The sequence below is a fragment of the Prinia subflava genome, chromosome 8 (assembly GCF_021018805.1).
Source record: "Prinia subflava isolate CZ2003 ecotype Zambia chromosome 8, Cam_Psub_1.2, whole genome shotgun sequence".
NCBI lineage: Eukaryota > Metazoa > Chordata > Aves > Passeriformes > Cisticolidae > Prinia > Prinia subflava.
The window spans coordinates 14,995,699-15,008,314 of NC_086254.1; the positions used below are offsets into that span (position 1 = coordinate 14,995,699).

At 40.6% G+C, this 12,616-nt stretch overlaps 1 protein-coding gene across 1 annotated transcript in view; it reads left to right on the plus strand.

Moving 5' to 3' along the window:
• The first annotated feature begins 59 nt into the window (after window positions 1-59).
• Window positions 60-12,616, plus strand: part of LOC134554288 (uncharacterized) — a 15,748-nt gene continuing 3,191 nt past the window's right edge. Inside the window, exons 1-8 of the mRNA XM_063404827.1 lie at window positions 60-127; window positions 2,848-2,975; window positions 5,554-5,657; window positions 6,394-6,478; window positions 7,390-7,489; window positions 9,026-9,130; window positions 10,277-10,415; window positions 12,271-12,369. Coding sequence (XP_063260897.1) covers window positions 87-127; window positions 2,848-2,975; window positions 5,554-5,657; window positions 6,394-6,478; window positions 7,390-7,489; window positions 9,026-9,130; window positions 10,277-10,415; window positions 12,271-12,369 — 801 coding nt within the window. The 5' untranslated portion in view covers window positions 60-86. The remainder of the gene's footprint in view (window positions 128-2,847; window positions 2,976-5,553; window positions 5,658-6,393; window positions 6,479-7,389; window positions 7,490-9,025; window positions 9,131-10,276; window positions 10,416-12,270; window positions 12,370-12,616) is intronic.

A 12,616-nucleotide genomic window follows, 5' to 3' on the forward strand; every position in this document is an offset into this window, starting at 1 on the left:
GTGGCTTCCGCTATAAGCCACGCCCCTCTGGGCTTATAACAGAGGGGCGGGGCTGGAGCGGCGCCGGCGCGCGGAGGGCGCGGCGCATGCGCAGTGCGGGAGCGCGCCCGGCCCAGGCGAGTGTCCGGTGAGCGCGGGGGGACCGGGGGGACCGGGACCGGCACCGGGACCGGCACCAGCACCGGGACGGGGCCCCCGCCGGGACCCCTCTGTCCCCGGGACCGCTGGTGCCGGGCCGTGCTGCCCGCCGGCAGCCGCGGTTCCGCTCCGCCGGGGTACCGGGTGCACCGGGGCCGGGGAGGGCGGCACCGGACGGGACGGGGCGGGGCGGCACCGGACGGGGGCGGGCTGTGCCTCCCGTTAGGAGTTCTCTGTCCCCGGTGCTGCTGGTGCCGTGCTGGGAATCGCCCGTCCCGGTCCCGGTGAGGGCACAGGGCGGGGGGCACCGGTGTTACCGGGGGTCTCCGGTTGTCCCCACCGGGGGAGGGTCCGGGCGGAGCTCCCGGGGCTTTGGGAAGCGGGGACGGGCACCGGGGGCGCGGTGCCTCCCCCGGTCCGCCCGGCGGGTCTGGGGGTCCCGGGAACGGGAGCGCAGCCGGGCCCGGCGCTGTCCCGGTGCCTCCCGGGCTCATTAACTCGCGCTCATTTGTTAATTAAATCAGCCGGGATGTGCCGCAAACCCGGTTCAAGTTCCGGGGCTGGAACCCCTCGGGAGCTCCCGGGCTGCGCTTTTGGGGTCTCTGCTGTGGGATTGCCCTGCCAGGACAGCCCAAACCCCTTCTAAAATTGAATTCCTTCTAAGAATCCCTTCTAAAATTGAATTCCTTCAAAGAATCCCTTCTAAATAACGAATTCCTTCAAAGAATCCCTTCTAAAATTGAATTCCTTCAAAGAATCCCTTCTAAAATTGAATTCCTTCTAAAGAATCCCTTCTAAATAACGAATTCCTTCTAAAGAATCCCTTCTAAAATTGAATTCCTTCTAAAGAATCCCTTCTAAATAACGAATTCCTTCTAAAGAATCCCTTCTAAAATTGAATTCCTTCTAAAGAATCCCTTCGAAATAACGAATTCCTTCTAAGAATCCCTTCTTGGATTTGGTTTCCAGCACCGAGCCGTGCTCGGGGAGCAGAAAAATGGGAATTTTTCCAGGTGAACCCCTCGGTGCTCCAGGGGGTTCTGCTCTTTCCATCCCTAATTCCCAAATTCCTGAATTCCCGAATTCTCTATTTCCCATCTCTCCAGGTGTTTTTTCGGAAGGCAGGAAGGTTCTTTCCGTCCCTAATTCCCTAATTCCCTAATTCCCTAATTCCCTAATTCCCTTATTCCCATCTCTCCAGGTGTTTTTTTGGAAGGCAGGAAGGTTCTTTCCCTCCCTAATCCCCTCATTCCCATTTTTCCAGGTGTTTTTTGAGAAGGCAGGAAGGTTCTTTCCATTCCTAACCCCTTCATTCCCATTTTCCAGGTGTTTTTTGGGAAGGTTCTTTCCATTCCTAACCCCTTCATTCCCATTTTCCAGGTGTTTTTTCCATCCCTAACCCCCTCATTCCAATTTTCCAGGTGTTTTTTCCCTCCCTAATCCCCTCATTCCCATTTTCCAGGTGTTTTTTGGGACGGCTCTTTCCCTAATTCCCAAATTCCCGTTTTTCCAGGTGTTTTTTGGAAGGCAGGAAGGCTCTTTCCATCCCTAATTCCCAAATTCCCATTTTCCAGGTGTTTTTTGGGAAGGTTCTTTCCATTCCTAACCCCCTCATTCCCATTTTCCAGGTGTTTTTTCCCTCCCTAACCCCCTCATTCCCATCTCTCCAGGTGTTTTTTCCATCTCTAACCCCTCATTCCAATTTTCCAGGTGTTTTTTCCATCCCTAATCCCCTCATTCCCGTTTTTCCAGGTGTTTTTTGGGGAAGGCAGGAAGGCTCTTTCCATACCAAATTCCCCAATTCCCCAATTCCCAAATTCCCTTATTCCCATCTCTCCAGGTGTTTTTGGGAAGGCAGGAAGGTTCTTTCCCTCCCTAATCCCCTCATTCCCATTTTTCCAGGTGTTTTTTCCATCTCCAACCCCCTCATTCCCATTTTTCCGGGTGTTTTTTGGGAAGGCTCTTTCCCTAATCCCTTCATTCCCATCCCTCCAGGTGTTTTTTGGAGGGCAGGAAGGCTCTTTCCATCCCTAATTCCCAAATTCCCATTTTTCCAGGTGTTTTTTGGAAAGGTTCTTTCCATCCCTAACCCCCTCATTCCCATTTTCCAGGTGTTTTTTCCATCCCTAACCCCCTCATTCCCATTTTCCAGGTGTTTTTTTGGAAGGCTCTTTCCCTAATTCCCAAATTCCCATTTTCCAGGTGTTTTTTTGGGAAGGTTCTTTCCATTCCTAACCCCCTCATTCCCATTTTTCCAGGTGTTTTTTCCATTCCTAACCCCCTCATTCCCATTTTCCAGGTGTTTTTTCCATCCCTAACCCCTCATTCCCATTTTCCAGGTGTTTTTTCCATTCCTAACCCCCTCATTCCCGTTTTTCCAGATGTTTCTTTGGAAGGCAGGAAGGCTCTTCCCATCCCTAATTCCCAAATTCCCATTTTCCAGGTGTTTTTTCCATCTCTAACCCCCTCATTCCCATTTTCCAGGTGTTTTTTGGGGAAGGCTCTTTCCTAATTCCCAAATTCCCATTTTCCAGGTGTTTTTTCCCTCCCTAACCCCTCATTCCCGTTTTTCCAGGTGTTTTTTCCATTCCTAACCCCCTCATTCCCATTTTCCAGGTGTTTTTTCCATCCCTAACCCCCTCATTCCCATTTTTCCAGGTGTTTTTTGGGGAAGGCTCTTTCCTAATTCCCAAATTCCCGTTTTTCCAGGTTGTTTTTCCCCGTTCCCTCTCCCGCCATGGCAGACCAGAGGCGTTTGGCCTTTTCCATCATCCAATTCCTGCACAGCCAACTCCAGGGGGGAGCCATGAGCCCCGACGCCCAGGAGAGCCTGGAAGGTGGGGCTGGGGCCAAAAATGGGAAATCTGGGAGAAATTTGGGAGAATTTTGGGGTTCTGGCTCTGTCAGGGCGAAATTTGGGAGAATTTTGGGAGATTTTTGGAAGGTGGGTCTGGCTCCAAAAGGGGAAATTTGGGAGAATTTTGGGGCTCTGACTCCATCAGGGTGAAATTTGGGAGAATTTTGGAAGGTGGGGCTACCTCCAAAAGGGGAAATTTGGGAGAAATTTAGGAGAAATTTGGGAAAATTTTGGAGTTCTGGCTCCGTCAGGGTTGAAATTTGGGAGAATTTTGGGGCTCTGACTCAATCAGGGTAAAATTTGGGAGAATTTTGGGAGAATTTTGGGAGATTTTTGGAAGGTGGGTCTGGTTCCAAAAGGGGAAATTTGGGAGAAATTTGGGGCTCTGACTGTGTCAAGGCAAAATTTGGGAGAATTTTGGGGAATTTTGGGAGATTTTTGGAAGGTGGGTCTGGTTCCAAAAGGGGAAATTTGGGAGAATTTTGGGGCTCTGACTCCATCAGGGTAAAATTTGGGAGAATTTTGGGAGATTTATGGAAGATGGGTCTGGATCCAAAAGGGAAAATTTGGGAGAATTTTGGGGCTCTGGCTCCATCAGGCTGAAATTTGGGAGAAATTTGGGAGAATTTTGGGAGAATTTTGGGGCTCTGGCTCCATCAGGACCAAATTTGGGAGAATTTTGGGAGATTTTTGGAAGGTGGGTCTGGCTCCATTAGGGGAAATTTGGGAGAATTTTGGGGCTCTGGCTCTGTCAGGGGTGAAATTTGGGAGAAATTTGGGAGAATTTTGGGAGATTTTTGGGGCTCTGGCTCCATCAGGGCGAAATTTGGGAGAATTTTGGGAGATTTTTGGAAGGTGGGTCTGGATCCAAAAGGGAAAATTTGGGAGAAATTTGGGGCTTTGCCTCCAAAAGGGGAAATTTGGGAGAATTTTGGGAGAATTTTGGAGTTCTGGCTCTGTCAGGGGTGAAATTTGGGAGAAATTCGGGGCTCTGGCTCCATCAGGACCAAATTTGGGAGAATTTTGGGAGATTTTTGGAAGGTGGGTCTGGTTCCAAAAGGGGAAATTTGGGAGAATTTTGGGGCTCTGACTCCATCAGGCTGAAATTTGGGAGAATTTTGGGAGATTTTTGGAAGGTGGGTCTGGCTCCAAAAGGGAAAATTTGGGAGAATTTTGGGGCTTTGCCTCCAAAAGGGGAATTTTGGGAGAATTTTGGGAGATTTTTGGAAGGTGGGTCTGGTTCCAAAAGGGAAAATTTGGGAGAATTTTGGGGCTCTGACTCCACCAGGGTTGAAATTTGGGAGAATTTTGGGAGAATTTTGGGAGAATTTTGGGGCTCTGACTCTGTCAAGTTGAAATTTTGGAGAATTTTGGAGCTCTGACTCCGTCAGGACCAAATTTGGGAGAATTTTGGGAGATTTTTGGGCTCTGGCTCTGTCAAGTTGAAATTTGGGAGAATTTTGGAAGGTGGGTCTGCCCCAAAAGGGGGAAATTTGGGAGAATTTTGGGAGAATTTTGGGAGATTTTTGGAAGGTGGGTCTGGTTCCAAAAGGGAAAATTTGGGAGAATTTTGGGGCTCTGGCTCCGTCAGGCTGAAATTTGGGAGAAATTTGGGAGAAATTTGGGAGAATTTTGGGGCTCTGGCTCCGTCAGGGTGAAATTTGGGAGAAATTTGGGAGGTGACTCTGGCCCCGTCAGGACCAAATTTGGGAGAATTTTGGGAGAATTTTGGGGCTCTGACTCTGTCAAGTTGAAATTTGGGAGAATTTTGGAAGGTGGGTCTGGTTCCAAAAGGGAAAATTTGGGAGAATTTTGGGAGAATTTTGGAAGGTGGGTCTGGCTCCAAAAGGGGAAATTTGGGAGAATTTTGGGAGATTTTTGGAAGGTGGGTCTGGTTCTAAAAGGGAAAATTTGGGAGAATTTTGGGGCTCTGGCTCCATCAGGGCAAAATTTGGGAGAATTTTGGGAGAATTTTGGGAGAATTTTGGGAGAATTTTTGGGGCTCTGGCTCTGTCAAGTTGAAATTTGGGAAAATTTTGGAAGGTGGGGCTGCCCCAAAAGGGGGAAATTTGGGAGAATTTTGGGGAATTTTGGGAGAATTTTGGGGCTCTGGCTCTGTCAGGACCAAATCTGGGAGAATTTTGGGAGAATTATGGGAGGGGGCTCTGACTCCATTAGGTTGAAATTTGGGAGATTTTTGGAAGGTGGGTCTGGTTCCAAAAGGGGAAATTTGGGAGCATTTTGGGAGAATTTTGGGAGAATTTTGGGAGATTTTTGGAAGGTGAGTCTGGTTAGAAAGGGAAAATTCGGGAGAATTTTGGGGCTCTGGTTCCATCAGGACCAAATTTGGGAGAATTTTGGGGAATTTTGGGAGAATTTTGGGAGAATTTTGGGAGAATTTTGGGAGAATTTGGGGGCTCTGCCTCCACCAGAGTTGAAATCTAGAATAATTTTGGAAGCTGGGTTATTTTTCCCCCTGCTTTTCTGAGAGATGAGGAATTAATTAACATTAAATTAATATTTATTCATTAATTAATGACCTAATTCTCCTTCTCCAGTGGCCATCCAGTGCCTGGAAACGGCGTTTGGGGTCTCCATGGAGGATCAGAGCCTGGCGCTGTCCCAGACCCTCCCCGAAATATTCCAGGCTGTGGCAGGAAAAGTGGGAAAAACTTCTGGAATATTCCCTTGGATTCCCCAGGAAGGGGGAACGATTTGGGCTGAAAAATGGGAATTTTAGGCTGGGAAAATGGGAATTTTAGGCTGGGAAAATGGGGATTTTAATCTGGGAAAATGGGAATTTTAATCTGGGAAAATGGGAATTGTGGGCTGGGAAAATGGGGATTTTGGGCTGAAAAATGGGAATTTTGGGTTGGAAAATGGGAATTGTGGGTTGAAAAATGGGAATTTTGGGTTGGAAAATGGGAATTGTGGGTTGAAAAATGGGAATTTTGGGCTGGAAAATGGGATTCGTGGGGTTGGAAAAAAGGGAATTTTGGGCTGGGAAAATGGGAATTGTGGGCTGGAAAAATGGGAATTTTAGGCTGGAAAAATGGGAATTTTGGGTTGAAAAATGGGAATTTTGGGTTGAAAAATGGGAATTGCTGGCTGGAAAAATGGGAATTTTTGGGCCGGAAAAATGGGAATTTTGGGCTGGAAAAATGGGAATCGATGATTGGAAAAATGGGAATTTTAGGCTGGAAAAATGGGAATTTTGGGTGGAAAAATGGGAATTTTGGGCTGGGAAATGGGAATTTTGGGCTGAAAAATGGGAATTTTGGGTTGAAAAATGGGAATTTTGGGCTGGAAAAATGGGAATTTTGGGCTGGGAAAATGGGAATTTTGGGTTGGAAAAATGGGAATTTTGGGAATCCTCAGCTTCTCCCTCTCCTTGGAAGGAGCTGGAAAATTCCAGGACGAACTCGGAGCCGGTGACGCCCTCGGAGGACGACGTGGCCGAGGCTGAGAGGCTCAAGACTGAAGGTGCCCTGGATAATTAATGGGTTCATTAGTGCTAATTGGGAGGGGATTTTAATTCCCTGGTGCCTGGGGAGTGCTTGGAATGATGGGGAAAAGGGAATTTTTTCTGTTTTTGCCTCTTGCTCTGCTCAGGGGGGTTTTTGGTGCTGGGAGTGGGGGATTGGTGGGGATTTTATCCCAAATTCTCCAATTTCCACCCAAAATTCCCAATTCCCCCCCAAAATTCCCAAATTCCCACCCAGAATTCCCCAATTCCCCCAAAAAATTCCCCAAATTCCCCAATTTCCACCCAATTTTCCTGGGCTGACCTTGGATTCATCCCTCCCCACCCGAGCCAGCCAAAATAACCCGTGGGGTTATTTCGTATTTTATATTTTATATTTTATATTTTATATTCTATATTTTATATTATTTTATATTTTATATATTTTACATTATTTTACATTATTTATTTTACACTTTACATTTTAAACTTTTTATATATTACATATTATATTTTATATGTTTTATATATTTTACATTTTTATATTTTTATATATATTTATATTTCATATTTTCATATTTTCATATTCTTGTATTTTATATTATTTTTATATTTTATATATATTTTATATTTTATATGTTTTATATATATAAAATACGTATTTTATATTTATATTTCTTTTCCTTTTCCCCCCTCTCAGGGAATTTTATATATTTATATATTTTGTATTTTATATATATTTTATATTTTATAAAATATATAAAAATTTGTGTTTTATATTTATTTTATATATTATATATTTTTATATTTATATATATTTTATATTGTATAAATTTTATATATAAAATATGTATTTTATATTTTATATTTTATATTTTATATTTTATATTTTATATTTTATATTTTATATTTTCCTTTTCCCCTCTCCCAGGCAATGAGCAGATGAAGGCAGAGAATTTCGAGGCCGCCGTTTGTTTTTATGGCAAAGCCATCGAGTTAAACCCGGCCAACGCCGTCTACTTCTGCAACAGGTACCAAAACCACCAAAAATCCCATTTTTAACCCAAAATTCCCCTTTGGAACCTCTGGGCAAGGGGAATTGCAGGGTTTGTGTGGTGACAGGCACTGAGTCCCAAAAAAACATTGAATTTGAGCTGGAAATTAAAGAAAAAGTAAATTAAATAAATTAAATAAATTAAATAAATTAAATAAACTAAATAAATTGAATAAATTAAATAAATTAAATAAAAAATAAATTAATTAAGTTTAAAAATCCTTCCAAAATTCAATAATAGCACTAAAATTATGAGTGTGTGGTTTAAATAAAAATGTGGAATATCACACAGTAAAAAAAATCCAAAGTTAAAGAGATTCTGAGTGTGTGGTTTAAATAAAATACCCCAAAAATACCAAAATCCCATTTTTAACCAAAAATTCCCCTTTGGAACCCTGGACAAGGGGAATTGCAGGGTTTGTGTGGTGACAGGCACTGAGTCCCAAGAAAACATTGAATTTAAGCTGGAAATTAAATTTAAAAATCCTTCCAAAATTCAATAATAGCACTAAGATTATAACTGTGGTTTGCAACGTGGATTTGGGGGGGGAATTGGGGGTTTTGGGGTGAGAATTCGGAAATTTGGGGTGAGAATTGGGGGTTTGGGATGGGAATTGAGGATTTTTCCCCTTCATTTCCCCCCCCTTTTCCCCCCATTTTTTCCCCATTTTTTCCCCATTTTCTCCCCATTTTTTCCCCATTTCCTCCCCATTTTTTCCTCCTGTTTTTCCCCATTTTCCCCCCATTTTTTCCACCTTTTTTCCCCCCATTTTCCCCCCATTTTCCCCCCATTTTCCCCCCATTTTTTCCCCATTTTTTCCCCATTTCCCCCCCATTTCCCCCCCATTTCCCCCCCATTTCCCCCCCATTTCCCCCCCGTTTCCCCCCCGTTTCCCCCCCGTTTTCCCCCCGTTTTCCCCCCTTTTTCCCCGTTTTTCCCCCATTTTCCCCCGATTTTCCCCCATTTTCTCCCCATTTTCCCCCGATTTTCCCCCATTTTCTCCCCATTTTCCCCCGATTTTCCCCCATTTTCTCCCCATTTTCCCCCGATTTTCCCCCATTTTTTCCCCATTTTTTCCCCATTTTTTCCCCATTTTTTCCCCATTTTTCCCCCATTTTTTCCCCCATTTTCCCCCATTTTCCCCCCATTTTCCCCCATTTTTTCCCCATTTCCCCCCCATTTTCCCCCCATTTTTTTCCCAATTTTCCCCCATTTCTTCCCCATTTTTTCCCCATTTTTTCCCCATTTTTCCCCCATTTTTTCCCCCATTTTTCCCCCATTTTCCCCCCATTTTCCCCCATTTTTTCCCCATTTCCCCCCCATTTTCCCCCCATTTTTTTCCCAATTTTCCCCCAATTTTCCCCCAATTTTCCCCCATTTTTTCCCCATTTTTTCCCCGTTTTCCCCCATTTCCCCCCATTTCCCCCCCATTTTCCCCCCATATTCCCCCCATTTTTTCCCTATTTTTCCCCCTGTTTTTTCCCATTTTTCCCATTTTTCCCATTTTTCCAGAGCTGCTGCCTACAGCAAGCTGGGCAATTACGCGGGGGCCGTGCGGGACTGCGAGCGCGCCATCGCCATCGACCCGGGCTACAGCAAAGCCTACGGCAGGATGGGGTGAGCCATGAAATTCCCTTTTTTTTGGGAATTTCCCACCTTTCCCCATGGAATTTTAACCCCTGAACACCCCAGAATGAAGATTTTATCAATTTGATCCACTGTGAAAAAATTCCTGCAGTTTCAGCTTTTTAACGTGGAAAAAAATTCAAATTTTTCAATTTTTGGATGGATGGTGGGGGACAATAATTGGGAAAATTGGATTTAAAAAGTGACCAAAAAACCCCATCTATGAATTTAATTTTTATTTTCTTTCCACCTTTCCCCATGGAATTTTAACCCCTGAACACCCCAGAATGAAGATTTTATCAGTTTGTTCCTATGTGAAAAAATTCCTGCAGTTTCATCATTTAAGTGTGGAAAAAAATTCAAATTTTTCAATTTTTGGATGGATGGTGGGGACAAAAATTTGATTTAAAAATTGACAAAAAAAACCTGTAGGAATTTAATTTTTATTTTCTTTCCACCTTTCCTGCTGGAATTTTAATCCCTGAACACCCCAGAATGAAGATTTTATCGATTTGTTCCACTCTGAAAAAATTCCTGCAGTTTCAGATTTTTAACGTGGAAAAAAATTCAAATTTTTCAATTTTTAGAGACCTGGTGGGGACAAGAATTGAATAAAAATTTGACCAAAAAACCCCATCTATGAATTTAATTTTTATTTTCTTTCCACCTTTCCTGCTGGAATTTTAGAGTGGAAAAAAATCACATTTTTCAATTTTTAGAGAGCCGCTGGGGACAAAAATTGGATTTAAAAAGTGACAAAAAAAACCCCATCTATGAATTTAATTTTTATTTTCTTCCCACCTTTCCCCATGGAATTTTAACCCCTGAACACCCCAGAATGAAGATTTTATCAATTTGTTCCACTCTGAAAAAATTCCTGCAGTTTCAGCTTTTTAACTTGGAAAAAAATTCAAATTTTTTTAGTTTAAAAAGTGACAAAAAGCCCTCTAGGACTTTAATTTTTATTTTCTTTATTTAATTTTTTTTTTCTTTATTTAATTTTATTTTTTTTTTATTTATTTTTAATTTATTTTATTTTTCTTTCCCCCCAGCCTGGCGCTGTCCAGCCTGAACAAGCACACCGAGGCCGTGGTTTATTATTTAATTTTAATTTAATTTATTTTATTTTATTTCCAGCCTGGCACTCTCCAGCCTGAACAAACACACCGAGGCCGTGGTTTATTATAAAAAAGCTCTGGAATTGGATCCGGAGAACGAATCCTACAAATCCAACCTCAAAATCGCTGAACAGAAAATGAAGGAGAGCCCCAGTCCGGTGAGTCGGGGAATTTGGGGATTTATTAAGGTTAAAAATTAAATTAAATTGATTTTTTTTATACACAGAAGTTGTTTTTTTTCAATAAAAATGTGAATTTCGGGCAGCCTGGGAGGTGGAATTTCCTTGTGGGTGGATGGGAAAGGGAAATTTTAATTTTCCAAAGGATTTTCCAGGGCTGGAATCTCTGGGATTTTCCTCTGAATATTTTAAATAGAATTTATTTAAATGTAATATATAAAATATAATATGTAAAAATATAATATATATTGAAATATATATATAAAATAAATATCTATCATATGTAATATGTAATATGTAATATATAATGTATAATTATAATGTATAATGTAAATGTATTATATATAATGTATATATAATGTCATATATATCATATGTAATATAAATATATAATATAAATATAAATATAATATATAATATAAATATAATATATAATATATAATATGTAATATATAATATATTATATTATATATAATATGTAATATTTAATATGTAATATTAAATATGTAATATAAATATGATAAATATAATATATAGTATATAATATTATATGTGTAATATATAATATATGTAATATATAATAAATAAATAAATATACTTTATAATATATATTATATATATAATATACTTTATTTAAAATATCAAATGACATATATTTCATATTAGTTATTAAATAAATTATTATTTTCTACCACATTACACTCAACCTTCTTTCCTAAAAGTTGGTTAAAATGAGGTTTTAAATTCCAATTTTAAATTTTCGAAATTGGAAGTGTAAACATTTTAAATTGAAAAAGAAATGGATGAAAAAGAAATCGATGAAAAAGAAATTGATTAAAATCGATGAAAAAGAAATCGATGAAAAATAAATTGATTAAAAATTGATGAAAAAGAAATCAGTGAAAAAGAAATCGATGAAAAATCGATGAAAAAGAAATCGATGAAAAAGAAATTAGTGAAAAAGAAATCGATTAAAAGGAAATCGATGAAAAGGAAATTGATGAAAAGGAAATCGATGAAAAAGAAATCGATGAAAAATAAAAATCAATTGAAAATAAAAATCAATTAAAAATAAATCCAAACGAAATCGATGAAAAAGAAATCGATGAAAAATAAAAATCGATGAAAAATAAAAATCAATGAAAAAGAAATCAATGAAAAAGAAATTGATGAAAAATCAATGAACAATAAATCAATGAAAAACAAATTGATTAAAAACAAATCAATGAAAAATAAATCAGTGAAAAAATAAATCAATGAAAAATAAATCAGTGAAAAAATAAATGAATGAAAAATAATGAAAAATAAATCAGTGAAAAATAAATCGATTAAAAACAAATCAATGAAAAAGAAATTGATGAAAAAATAAATCAGTGAAAAAGAAATTAATGAAAAAGAGATCGATTAAAAGGAAATCAATGAAAAAGAAATCAATGAAAAATCAATTAAAAATACACTCCAAATGAAATCAATTCAATCCAATCCGGGTGATTTCTTTGCTGCAGGTTGAGGTTTTATTTCAGTGCTATAAATTCTGGATTTGAAGTTTTATTTCAGTGCTATAAATTCTGGATTTGAAGTTTTATTTCAGTGCTATAAATTCTGGATTTGAAGTTTTATTTCAGTGCTATAAATTCTGGATTTGAAGTTTTATTTCAGTGCTATAAATTCTGGATTTGAAGTTTTATTTCAGTGCTATAAATTCGGGATTTGAAGTTTTATTTCAGTGCTATAAATTCTGGATTTGAAGTTTTATTTCAGTGCTATAAATTCGGGATTTGAAGTTTTATTTCAGTGCTATAAATTCAATATTTGAGCCGTTCCTCTCTTGCAGAGCGGCCCCGGCGGCTTCGACCTGGCCGGGCTCCTCAACAACCCCGGATTCATGAGCATGGTAACAACTGGGGATACTGGGAGTACTGGGAGTACTGGGGTACTGGGGGTACTGGAGTACTGGGGGAACTGGGAGTACTGGGAGTACTGGGAGTACTGGGGGAACTGGGAGTACTGGGAGTACTGGGAGTACTGGGGAACTGGGAGTACTGGGAGTACTGGGGGAACTGGGAGTACTGGGAGTACTGGGGGTACTGGGAGTACTGGGAGTACTGGGAGTACTGGGGGAACTGGGAGTACTGGGAGTACTGGGGGAACTGGGAGTACTGGGGGGACTGTGAGTACTG